Source organism: Oncorhynchus keta, chromosome 28, assembly GCF_023373465.1.
Source record: "Oncorhynchus keta strain PuntledgeMale-10-30-2019 chromosome 28, Oket_V2, whole genome shotgun sequence".
In the NCBI taxonomy this organism is placed as follows: domain Eukaryota; kingdom Metazoa; phylum Chordata; class Actinopteri; order Salmoniformes; family Salmonidae; genus Oncorhynchus; species Oncorhynchus keta.
This window is the reverse complement of record NC_068448.1, coordinates 33,706,732-33,720,029: the sequence shown is the minus strand read 5'-3', so window position 1 is coordinate 33,720,029 and position 13,298 is coordinate 33,706,732. Positions and strand designations below refer to the sequence as shown.

General features: G+C 44.1%; 1 protein-coding gene across 1 annotated transcript in view; it reads right to left on the bottom strand.

Annotated features, from left to right (window-relative positions):
• noc2l (NOC2-like nucleolar associated transcriptional repressor) overlaps positions 1 to 13,298 on the bottom strand; it is a 33,148-nt gene that overhangs the window by 12,901 nt on the left and 6,949 nt on the right. The window contains exons 11-14 of the mRNA XM_052482841.1: positions 9,671 to 9,810; positions 9,141 to 9,252; positions 3,270 to 3,383; positions 208 to 309 (exon numbers count right to left, since the gene is read on the bottom strand). Of these exons, the coding sequence (XP_052338801.1) occupies positions 208 to 309; positions 3,270 to 3,383; positions 9,141 to 9,252; positions 9,671 to 9,810 (468 nt within the window). The remainder of the gene's footprint in view (positions 1 to 207; positions 310 to 3,269; positions 3,384 to 9,140; positions 9,253 to 9,670; positions 9,811 to 13,298) is intronic.

The following is a 13,298-nucleotide window of genomic DNA, read 5'->3' as shown; positions in this document are numbered from 1 at the left end:
TGTGTAGAATAAAATGTCCACATATTGATGTCTGAAAATCTGAATCAGTCGCTGATCAGGAGAAGAAAATCAAAACTTGTTTTTGCTTCCAGGGCCAGTTGCCTATCCCTGGCTTAGGGTATGGACATTATGCCATTGCATCAACTGGTGAAGTGGTTCTATTAGCTGACTAGGGGTGGAGAGAAGAGGAGAAGGAGCTGGTATTACCTGGATGATGGTGGGCAGGGCCAGCTCTGGGAAGCCGATGGAGCAGGCCTGAGAGTGGAAGTACTCCAGGATCAGGTCATACACCTGCTCTATCAGCCCATCCTGAAACAACACAAAAGTATACAAATCAGAAAAGAAAAACCTAAGGGACCACACACACAAATGTGATACTCATATTAACATTCAAGAGGCTTGTTTGGAGAAAGGACGGGAGTTGATCTGTGAGAAGACATGTGCAAACACCGAGCTAGATTACAGGGACACCTCAGCGCACTAACGCCACTCCTCAGGTTAAGTCTCAAACACACACTTTACAGATCGCAGCTATTTATGTGAGTACAGCCGTCAGTACAGACTGGATTTACCTGACGGATCCGATTATCTCTAAGCGGTCACCTGCTGTCTGCCACCTGATGCTGCATTCCCCATGGCTCTGTGCTAACCCCAGTGGATACTCCATTGGCCACACACCCACACTTAACCCCCTAAACGATATGATTTGGCATGGGTCCGCCAACACGGCAGCAATAACATGGAATGCTACAGAAGCAAAGCAAAAAAGGATATGAGACCCATTTCAGTTCTATTATAGTACTAATTTCTGTACTGTAGGTCACATACAGCCTACTGTAGTCAGACACTACTTGGTATAATGGTCAGACAGGTGTTAATTTAGCCATGTCTGGCAGTAGCAAGGGTGAGTCACCAGGCACCGACTGCACGGTAGAAGCAATTGGTGGAGCCGGTGGCGTTGGTTGCCCCTGGCAACAGCACCGAAAGCCAGTCCTGACCAGCGGAGTGCAAGGGATAATCCCAGAGGGCCGTGTGGCAATCCTCTTGGCTTGGTCAGAGCCCCTTACGTGGGATTTTGCCCGCTGCCCTCAATCCCCTTATGCACACACGGTGGGTAACACTGTGTCAGGGAGGAGTGTGAAAACACATCAACTAGACATGGAGTTGATCGGCTGCTCTTGTTGCCACGCGTTAGAATGCCATCGTTATTCTATTACCGTGACACAGACAACAGGTTGAGTAGTGCGCCGTAATCTAATCTGGCATGCTTCCAAATACATTTGTTTTATTTGAGGGAGGGTGGAATTAAGGGGAATTGCATAAAGGCCGTAATACTAAATAAATTCTTACTGATTAGGCAAGGTAGCCGTCTAGGACTACCAAGACAGCAAAGATGTGAAACTAAATGTGCTGATGCAGGACAACAAGACACACTTTCACAGTTCTCCTGCAGATTGATCGTTGGAGGACATGCTACTTTCAACCTGTAGACTTTGGCCACTCCTACAATAGACATCCTAAGATAGTCACTCACACATGTTCTCTAAACACCCGAAAATAGCTAGGGCTAAGAGATATTCATGACCTCTCTGACCTCCAGCAATCCTTGTACTAAAGGTGCCAGGCCACACCATTGTAGGCGCTTCCACAATCTCGGCAACCATTGGAAAACAGGTGCATCACCATTAATCTTTCCAAAACAAGTCACAGAAATAACCCAGTTCAAGGAGAGGTGCACAGACAATACACATGTCTAATTAGTGGTAGCCTAACCGAAGTCTTCATTGAGATGATTAAAGTATCAAGACGTAAAGTGGCATGAGAAGATACGAAATTGACCACTAGGTGCTTGAGGACAGAACTAGACTTACCTGTTAAAAACTAACAATACCATATGAATCTCGTAATAGAATTCAAAAGGTATTGACCCTATCACTTTCCATACATGTTTGCCCATGGAAGAAGTGGTCAGAACATTCATTTCTTGACCGGAATGACAAAACATTTTTTTGGCCAGCTCTAGGAAGAGTCTTGGTGGTTCCAACTTCTTCCATTTAAGAATGATGAAGGCCACTGTTCTTGGGGAACTTCAATTCTGCAGAAAAATGTTGGTACCCGTACCCAGATCTGTGCCTCAACACAATCCTTTCTCGGAGCTCTACGGACAATTCTTTTAACCTCATGGCTTGGTTTTTGCTCTGACATGCACTGTCAACTGTGGGACCTTATATAGACAGGTGTGCGTCTTTCCAAATCATGTCCAGTCAATTGAATTTACCACAGGTGGACTCCAATCAAGTTGTCGAAACATCTCTAGGATGATCAATGGAAATAGGATGCACCTGAGCTCAATTTTGAGACTTATAACAAAGAGTCTGAGTACTTAAGTAAATAAGGTATCTATTTTTTTTATTTTAATAAATGTGGAACGATTTCTAAAAAACTGTTTTTCACTTTGTCATTATGGGGTAGTGTGTGTAGATTTGAGGAAGAAAAATGTAATCCATTTCAGAGTAATGCTGTAAAGTAACAAAATGTGGAGATCAAGGGGTCTGAATACTTTCCGAATGCACTGTATTTGAAATTAAGATTTTTTTAATTTACACGTTTCTAGATAATTGACATTCAAGGTTAAAAAATACAATTTATATAAATTCTCTAGAAATATTCAAATAGTTTGACAACACTGTTAGTAACCTTTTAAAATTATATCAATCACAACCGATGATCTTTTCCAGTGATAAAGACCATGCATGTCTCATGGTATGGTGGGGTATGTAAAACGGGTCAACTTTTAGCACCTTAATCTCATGAATGTTTGGGCATTCAGGTCCAAAAAGTCACTTTCTGAACAGTTGTAGAAATTAGTAAATATGTAAGGTTTTGTTCAAATCAAAAGAGGTGCAGTCAAAAAGTGATCGAATTCAAATGGATTTACCCAGTTCTAAGGCTACTCCTGCCGCAAATAATACATGCTAACTAAGCTAGCAGTACTCCCCCAGTCCAAGTCTCCTCCTGTGGCAGACAAGCCTAGTTAGCTGGCATGCTAAGCTAGCAGTACTCCCCCCAGTCTAAGTCTCCTCCTGTGGCAGACAAGCCTAGTTAGCTGGCATGCTAAGCTAGCAGTACTCCCCCCAGTCTAAGTCTCCTCCTGTGGCAGACAAGCCTAGTTAGCTGGCATGCTAAGCTAGCAGTACTCCCCCCAGTCTAAGTCTCCTCCTGTGGCAGACAAGCCTAGTTAGCTGGCATGCTAAGCTAGCAGTACTCACCCTGTAGGCCTTCTCCTGCATGTTGGTGTTGCTGAGCTTCAGGATAACATCAAATTTGATGGGCTTCACACTCATCCGGCCAGGCTTCTTGTTGAAGTCCACCTGATGGATGATCTAAACAACAAGCAATGAACACAAAATTAGTGCGTTCAGAAATCATGCAACATTTGCCAAGACATGACACAGATTACACAACGTGAAAACAAAACAGCGAGAGTACCCTCAAACACACAAGCCAGACCACCACATCATTTGGTTATCATTCCATGGCTTGTCTCATGGAAAATCACTCAGACTCCTGACAATAGACACTCGTAAGTGTTCAACGTAAAGATATAGCCAAAGTAAAGATTAAAAAGGCATAGTAAGTAAGTGTACATTTGTGTTTTTACCTATATTTTGTACATCTCACTGTGCGTGTTTAGGTGCGATAGATAGGCCTAGCCCTGTATTTGATCTTGTGTTTTTACGTATTGCTGTGTGTGTGCGTGTGTGTGAGGTCGTTGGTACCAGGCGAGTGGAGCGCTCTTGGCCCAGTCTGTCTGTACAAACATCGGATGTGGTGGCGGTCTGCGGGGGAGCCAGGGGGGGAAGTGGGAAGGCATGGGTCAGCCCTGATACAGAGGGAGCCACTGGAGCAGGAAGCCCCAAATCATATATACCACCCCCCTTGGAGACACACACACACACACACACACACACACACACACACACACACACACACACACACACACACACACAGTATGTGTGGTGTGCATGGACGTGTGTAGTTTGTGTTGTTGTATATGGTGTGTGCGCGCATCTTAGTGAGTGTTGACCCCCTGCAGTAAGCTAGCATGAGAACAGCAGTAAGGAGGCAACAGCTTGTCTGTCCTTGTGGGGGGGGGGGGGTCACCGTGTGTGCAGTCTGACCAGAGCGATAAAGACATGGCTGTGGTTTACGCTCTGCTCCTAAAGCGCTCTGCAGACCACATCCTTTCTGCCTATGGCGCAGCCGTCCACCCACAGCAGACAAACACACACGGAGGAGCATAACGTGGTTGGGTCTGCTGCTCCAATTAAAACCGTAGCAGCGAGCACCTCAGCCTCGCTTTTCTCTAACGAGGGGAACAGTAAAAGAGAAGACAGGAAACGGAGTGTCACAAATAAACACTGTGCTGCTAGGGGGTCTTGGAGAGTGTGTGTGTGTGTGTGTGCTGGGGTGGGGGGGGGTGGACGGCTGCGATATAGGCAGAAAGGATGTGGTCTGCAGAGCGCTTTAGGAGCAGAGCGTAAACCACAGCCTTTTCTTCATCGCTCTGGTCAAACCGTCCACACAACACGGTGACCACTCCCACAAGGCCAAGCAGTCGCTTCCATACTGCCGTTCTCACGCTAGCTTACCACTAGTGGTGCACGAGTCCCGGATATTTTGACCCTTGCTCGACTCCCAAAACAAGCTGAAACGGATGCGCGCACACACAAACACACCCCCTCATTATAAAAGACTACATTCGCATTCTAGAGGATTGACAGGAGCTTGACGCTGCACACTTTGTTTGAATGTAGAAGGTGATGTGTAGGAACTAGAATATTTCCGCTGTGTGCAGCCTTGACTGATCCCATGGGATGATGCGGCACACTCCACGCTGATAAGCCTATTCCTTGCCATGTAATACCCGTCCGAATAGGGCTATAACAAGAGATGTTGGTTGTCATTATTATCCAGGGATGTGTTATTCCAGAGGACGAGTCACATAGGATTCGTTTTTCTAAAACGGCCTCCTGTAATTCCACATTTTTCCCAAATTGAATCGCCTCTTATGTAGGCGTGAAGATATTTCAACGTTGTGTCTAGACCATAATAGGCCACACACTGATAACTCGTGCTTGCCTGCCAAATGTATAGGGCTCCCCATAATATTTAAATTGATGAAGTGCGATCACAATCACAATGCCCCACATCCTGCCGATTTGAGCTGCTGAACCGTACTTGCACTTGACTATTTATGGATGAGAAAGTAAACTTGCCATTTTTCTAAAAGTTCAGCGGGGATGCTGCTTTGAGATCTATTGCCTAACACAGGGCTCTCCAACCCTGTTCGTAGAGAGGTACCAGTCTATGTTTTCATTAAATACTTTTTATTGCACATTTAGGCCTAATTAAACTGATGCATTTGGCAGTGTTCAACTTCAATTCACTGGCACTATGAAGAATAGCTTAGCCATACTCAGTGATGGCCTAATATATACGTTAGGTGAATTTAAGAGGCATTGCTAGATACAGATTACCAATATATAACCTGTGCGCTGTTTTGACCATCTCTCTGCCTCCCCCACTGCTCTCTCTCTTCTCTATAAAAACACTAGTGTGCGTTTGGTCTTCGGTCTGTTGCTTGTAGAACTGCTCAGCCTACACATCGACTACCTCTGCTTTAGTGAACTTGCGCGAGACATTGCGAAATACAGCATTGCAATAGCCTAGGTCTTTCGTCTACCGATGCACAGGTCTGACGGATGGCCAACATGCCTTGCTGTGCCCCTCCAGCTCTTGCTAGCTGGCTCTTTCTTTGTTGAGAAAGATGCAAGAGTGTGTCCTCGAAGTAGACTACGGAAATCAGTTTACTCCGTTGCAAAAATACTGAATCTTAGGAGTCGATTCAAATCAATTTATATAGCCATTCGTATATCAGCTGATATCTCAAAGTGCTATACAGAAACCCAGCCTAAAACCCCAAAAAGCAAGCAATGCAGGTGTAGAAGCACGGTGGCTAGGAAAAACTCCCTAGAAAGGCCAAAACCTAGAGAGGAACCAGGCTATGTGGGGTGGCCAGTCCTCTTCTGGCTGTGCCGGGTGGAGATTATAGCAGAACATGGCCAAGATTCCTAGTGGGATCGAAGCTTGACACAGAAATGGGAGTCGACGGGCAAGGAATCTATTATTTTGGAGTTGACTCCCCACCACAGGAGGCTAACACCCACTGACTGACAGACAGCGGATTTTTGGATTTGATTCTAGAGATCAGGGGTTGGAACCTGTTCAGAGAACAGAACCAAAACCTTTTTCAAAGCTAGTTAGGAATACTATAGTTACCAAATTTCACATTGAATTTATTAACTACAAAAAAAGATAAGACATGTTTTTAATTCTGGTGTCACTCTGCACACACAAGCTTGTTAGCTAGCTAGCTTCTTTGGTCCAATGTTAAGTCAACTATGAAGTTCAAAAACATTCAAAGTTCCTCCATAGAAGCAGCTCCTCTACTAGGTATAATTCTGTGGGCCTAATTCAGATAATGCATGTCATCACACGATGCCCAACACGTCAAACCAAGCCTCCTCCATCCGCTCTCATGCCAGACACTTGTCTTGCCATCACGCATGTAAACAACTCACTGAGCTATAACAAGTACTCTCACGCGGCTACTTAGCTGGCTAGATGGGGGTGGCTCAAAGGGAATTTGACCTAGTCCCTGACAAACGGACAACCCGAACATCACATGTATCACTACTTTGTAAACGGACAGGTTTTTTTTGTCCCAGAGTTTGAGGAACACCTTTTGCAAAGAGCAAATATAACGCACCAGTTTTCACAGGCTTCACTAAAGGGGTGTAACGTTACCAGAGTTGAACCTTTGTAGCACGGCACATGCTTTACATTTGGCCGTAGCATCTAATGATGGGGGGGAATTATGTTTTATCGATCATTACATATCGGGATATTATTTTTGACGAGGTCTCATTTTGAGATATCACATTATTTTGCCCTAGTTGGTTGTACCTGCAACAAAACCCCAGTATTTCTCCTTCATAGCTTCTTCTCCAGCTTATTTTAAAGTAGGGAGCCAATTTGTTTTCAGCACCTTAATTTCCATGACTGATGAAAGCTTGTTTTCTCATGCTCTCACTTGTCTGCTGCAGAGGGACATCTTGTAAGCAACATGTTTTGGACTTCGAATTGCAATAAAATCACAGTATCGAATCGCAATACAAATCGGCACCTAAGTAGTGTTAATATCGTATCGCGAGGCCCCTGGCAATTCCCATCCCTAATAGCATCCATTGTTTGTCACAACATCCAACTATGACACTTCACTTAACAGTACACTCAGTGGCCAGTTAATTAGGTGCACCATTCACCCCATTCACAAAAAATGGTTCACTCATACAGACAGTGAGTCAAGTGGCCGTGGCTTGCCATATAAAATCAGTCAGGGGCATTCAGTTACAGTTTGATTGAACATTAAAATGGGCAAAACGAGTGACCGAAGCGTGGTATGATAGTCAGTGCCAGGTGCACCGGTTCCAGCATCTTAGAAACGGACGGTCTCCAGAAATGACAGTGTCTAGGGTTTACCGAGAAGGACGCGACAAAGAAAAACTGTGGGAGAAAACAGCTTGTTGCTGAGAGGTCAAAGGAGAATGGCAAAAATCGCGTAAGCTAACAGGCGGGCCCACAAACAGGCAAATAAGAGCCCAGTCCACATCGATCTCTGAGCGTCGATCCTTGTCACGGATGGGCTATTGCAGCAGACGACCACACCGGGTTCCACTCCAATCAGCTAAAAACAAGAGGAAATGGCTCCAGTGGGCACGCAGTCACCAACACTGGACAACTGAGGAGTGGAAAAACATTGCCTGAAACATGACAGTGAGTTCAGTTTACTTAAGAGGCCTGGTCAGTCCCCAGACCTCAACCCTATAGAGCATCTTCGGGACGAGATGGAATGGGCTGTTCGCAGCGCGAACGTACCGTTCAATTGCCGGCTAACTCTGACAAACACGCACACCACACGCGCCAAACTGAAAACGTTGACAGTTTGGGACCTGCCCTAATAAGAAAGGTGTCTAACATTTGACCTTTACATTGTAGTCATTTAGCAGACGCTCTTCTCCAGAGCGAGTTACAGCTACTACATTCATCTAAAGATAGCTAGGTGAGACAACCACGTATCACATAGTAAGTCCACTTTCCCTCAATAAAGAAGCTATCAGCAAAGTCTGCTAGTAGGAAGAGACTAGTGCAGGGGTTAAGGTTGATGTCACAAACCACTCACATTTACTTCCACCCCCTCATCTTTCAGAACCTACTTCGTGTTTAGCTGTTGAGACCTACAGACTGTTTTCCACTGACACCTTACAAAATATTTCAATGGAAACCACATTGTGTTTCCATTGGGTCTGTCACCCAATGCTGTCCTCTCACCGTATTGCTCACATCTATTCAACCTTTTCTGATCTAGGCCACACAAGTGCTTACGGCAGGGGTGGCCAACCCTCATCCTAGTGAGCTACTGAGAATGCATGCCGACCCTGTTGTAAGTTAACATACCGGACTCAGCTGATCACGGTCCTGGTTAGCGATGAACTAGTTCAGGCCTCTCCAACCTTGTTCCTGCAGAGCTACCCTCATGTAGAGGGGCGGCAGGGTAGCCTAGTGGTTAGAGCGTTGGACTAGTAACCGGAAGGTTGCAAGTTCAAACCCCCGAGCTCCCTGAACAGGCAGTTCCTAGGCAGTCATTGAAAATAAGAATTTGTTCTTAACTGACTTGCCTAGTTAAATAAAGAAGAAAAATGTAGGTTTTCACTAACCCTGTTCAGCTTATCAACCAGCTGATTATTAGAATCAGGTGTGCTAGATTAGGTTGGAGTGAAAACCTACAGGACAGTAGCTCTCCAGGAACAGGGTTGGAGAGCCCTGACTAGTTGAGCTACAGTAGGGTGTGGAGCAGGATCCCTGTTCACAAAGGAGTGCTGTCGATATCAAGTAAAAAAAAAAAACTAAAAAAAGACCTAACTGATCCCAGATCAGAACACTTAGTAAATATTGGCCCATGAGGGTATTGCTCTGGGAGGAGATGAGCACCTCTGGCAGGGGGTAAGGGGTCTTACCTCCAGTAGGAAGGGCAGAACGGGCACAAAGGTGTGGGTGCTGCCAGAGAGGAGGGTGAGGGCTCGCACACAGTGGATCCTCAAAGGGTAGTAGCGAGAAGTGGGTACCAACCTGCACAGTAAGACAGATAGTAGTCACAACAGCGGTCAACACTACCACCTGCTGGTGAAAGTGTGAAGTTAAACTTTTTGGTGCAGTTTCACAGAGAGATTAAGCCTAGTTGTGGACCAAACCTAGTTGTTATGTTATGTGATTGTATTCAAAGACGGAAAACCAATAGAAAATCTTCATGCTAACTAGACATTCTACCCTAACAGAGGGTATACATACTAAAGCACGTGTCATTGTTGATCTATACAACAACTAGGTGAAAAACAGATGCTTTATGTTATGTTAAACTTTCAGAAAAGAGATGCAGTATTCTCCTTCCCCATAGATCTCTGTGTGATATCCTGGTTGTGTGTTCTACAGAGCCCATGAAACAGTATGATCCCAAGTTAAGCCCATAGGTCTGTGTACGTGTACCCACTTGATGGTGCCCACTATGACCTGGCACAGTGGGTAGATGAGGGGCTGCAGGACGTCGCTGGGGTGCAGGGTGCTGAGCACACGACACCACAGGTACAGGCAGTGGACAAACTGCCAGTTATACACCGACTGGTAGGTCTCCTGCAGGGATCAAAATCGTACACACACACACACCTTAAAGTACATCACATTTAACATCAGAACTGATCTACATGCAATTGCTGGTTGTTTCTAAATTATTACTGGGATACAGTTAGATGAGCAATGGTGTTGACCGGGTATTCTCAAAGTGGGGTTCCCCAGGGCTACATTGCTGTCGGGGGTACACCAAATAAAAATGTGATTCAAATTATTAGTTTAATGCATTTTTTTATTCACATTTTCAAACGGGGCTATACATTTAGGTGAGTTCCCCCCCCCTCACCTGAGTATCCTCGTTTCACTGCCAAAAATAAAATGAAACCATCTAGGTGTTCAGCGAAATAACAACAATGTCAAATACAGGTAGCCTAGTTAAATAATTAACATTCAATCACAACAGTCACGCGCTCGCAGTAAACCTTCCCTCTTGCGCAGACATTTAGAAACATGACAATATGAAAAATAAGCCACAGGAGTTTTTTGAGCGAGAATAAAGATGACTTTCGAGTAGTAAGAAATGTATTAAAGCAACAGATACCATTAATAAGAAGGGGCTAGAAGTGTTTTATATGGTGAGCTACTGAGTGACTAGGACAGGCAAGCCCCATACTACTGTAGATGACTTAATTCTTCCTGCTGCCGCAGATACGGCTGGGACAATGCTGGGGGGAAAAGGCCAAAAAGAACTATACAGACAATGTCTTCTTCAAACAACACCGTTTCATGATGCATCACTGACATGGCAGGAGATGTTTTGAAACAATTACTGCTTTGCATATAAGCCAGTGCGTTACAGCTGGATGAGTCAACAGACGTGGCAGGCCTGGCACAGCTCCGGGTATATGGCCGTTATATTTATGGGGGTCAATTAACCTCTTGGGTAGAGGGCAGTATTTTGAAGTTTGGATGACAAACATGCCCAAAGTAAACTGCCTGTTACTCAGGCCCAGAAGTTTCTAAAACTGTTAAAATAATGTCTGTGAGTATAACAGAACTGATATGGCAGGCGAAAACCTTCCAGGGGACAATCCATCCAGGAATTTTTTGCGATTGAATGTCTGTTATGGTTTAGGGCCCAGATTGCAGTTCCTATGGCTTCCACTAGATGTCAGTCTTAGACATGCTTTCAGGCTTGTATTTTGAAAAACGAGGAGTAAAAACACCTTTTGGTCAGAGGACAAAGGATGAATGCAGAGCTGCTTTGCAGACAACCTGAGGATTAATTATAAACATTGTTTGACATGTTTCAACAAACTTTACTGGTACTATTGGGGTGTATTCGTCTGCATGTTTTGACCACCTCAGTGGATTACTGAACAAAACGCGCCAACAAAACTGAGGTTTTGGGACATAAAGAGGGACTTTATTGAACAAAACAAACATTTATTGTGTAACAGGGAGTCTAGTTAGTTCAACCATATGAAGATCAAAGGTAAGAGAATAATTTCTGACTTTTGTAACTCCTCTACTTGGCTGGGAAATGTTTGTATGCTTTTGTAAGCGGGGCGCTGTCCTCGGATAATTGCATGGTATGCTCTAGCCGTAAAGCCTTTTTGAAATCTGACACAGCGGCTGGATTAACAAGAAGTTCATCTTTAAACCGATGTATAACACTTGTATATTTTATGAATGTTTAATATGACTATTTCTGTATTTTCAATTTGGTGCTCTGCAATTTCACCAGATGTTGGCCATCCAGTGCCTGCCCATAAGAAGTTAAGGAAGACATCCTATTCTGAAAACCAGGACAACATGAGAGGATATTTTTTAAAGTACTGGATAGCTTTGTGACATCAAATGGACGTTGGTGGTCAAGATGTGTTGGTATCTGTACTGATGGCGCAAAAGCCATGATAGGGAGACATAGTGGAGTGGTAACACGCATGCAATCAGTTGCTCCCAGTACACTGCAACATCCACCGAGAGGCTCTTGCTGCCAAGGAAATGCATGACAGCTTGAAAGACGTTTTGGACACTACAGTGAAAATGGTTAACTTTGTTAAAGCAAGGCCCCTGAACTCTCGTGTATTTTCTGCACTATACAAGCGACCATGTAAGACTTTTACAACATACGGGCAAAGTATAGACACGTTTTTTGGAATTGAGAGACGAGCTTAAAGTTCTTTAATTTTCACTTGTCTGAGTCTGACCCCTTGCACGATGACGAGTTTCTCACGCGACTGGCCTATCTGGGTGATGTTTTTTCTCACCTTAATGATCTGAATCTAGGATTACAGGGACTCTCCGCAACTATATTCAACGTGTGGGGTGGGACAAATTTGAGGGTATGATTAATAAGAAGTTGGAGCTCTTTTCGGTCTGCATTAACCTCTTGAATCTAGGGGGCAGTATTTTCATTTTTGGAAAAATAACATCCCCAAAGTAAACAGCTATTTTGTCAGGACAAGATGCTAGAATATGCTTAGGATGGAAACTTTAGAGTATTTTCTAAAACTGTAAAAACATTGTCTGTGAGTATAACATAAATTATATTGCAGGCGAAAGCCTGAGAAAAATCCAAACAGGAAGGGGCTCTTATTTAGAAGGCTCTGCGTTCCTATTGAGCAGTGAATGAGATATCAACCAGATTCCCTTTTCTATGGCTTCCCTAATGTGTCTAGTGTCACAATACATAGTTTCAGGCTTTAATTTTGAAAAAATGAGCCTGTGCGTCAACATTGCGTCAGTGGTCAGCTGAAGTCTCTCAGAGTGTTTTGTGCGTAAAGGACAAATGCGGCCATTCTTTCTCTCTTTCCTACTAAGAAGCCACCAGTCCCGGTTGATATATTATCGAATAGATATTTGAAAAACACCTTGAGGATTGATTATAAACAACGATTGCCATGTTTCTGTCGATATTTTTTGGCGTTGTAGTGACCGCAATTTCCGGTCGATTAATCAGCCAAACGTGAAGAACAAACGGAGCTATTTCGCCTACAAAAATGATATTTTTGGGAAAAAAGGAACATTTGCCATCTAACTGGGAGTCTCGTGAGGGAAAACATCTGAGGCTCATCAAAGGTAAACAATTTAATTTGATTTCTGATTTGTGACCAGGTTGCCTGCTGCTAGCTAGTCATAATGCTATGCTAGGCTATCGATAAACTTAAGCAAATGCTTGTCTTGCTTTGGCTGTAAAGCATATTTTGAAAATCTGAGATGACAGGGTGATTAACTTCTTCGAGATAGGGGGCGCTCTTTTAATTTTTGGATAAAAAAACATTCCCGTTTTAAACAAGATATTTTGTCACGAAAAGATGCTTGACTATGCATGTAATTGACAGCTTTGGAAAGAAAAAACTCTGACGTTTCCAAAACGGCAAAGATATTATCTGTGAGTGCCCCAGAACTAATGCTACAGGCGAAACCAAGATGAAGTTTCATACAGGAAATGCCCCAGATTCTGAAGGCGCTGTGTTCCAATGTCTCCTTATATGGCTGTGAATGCGCCAGGAATTAGCCTGCCCTTTGTCGTTTCCCCAAGGCGT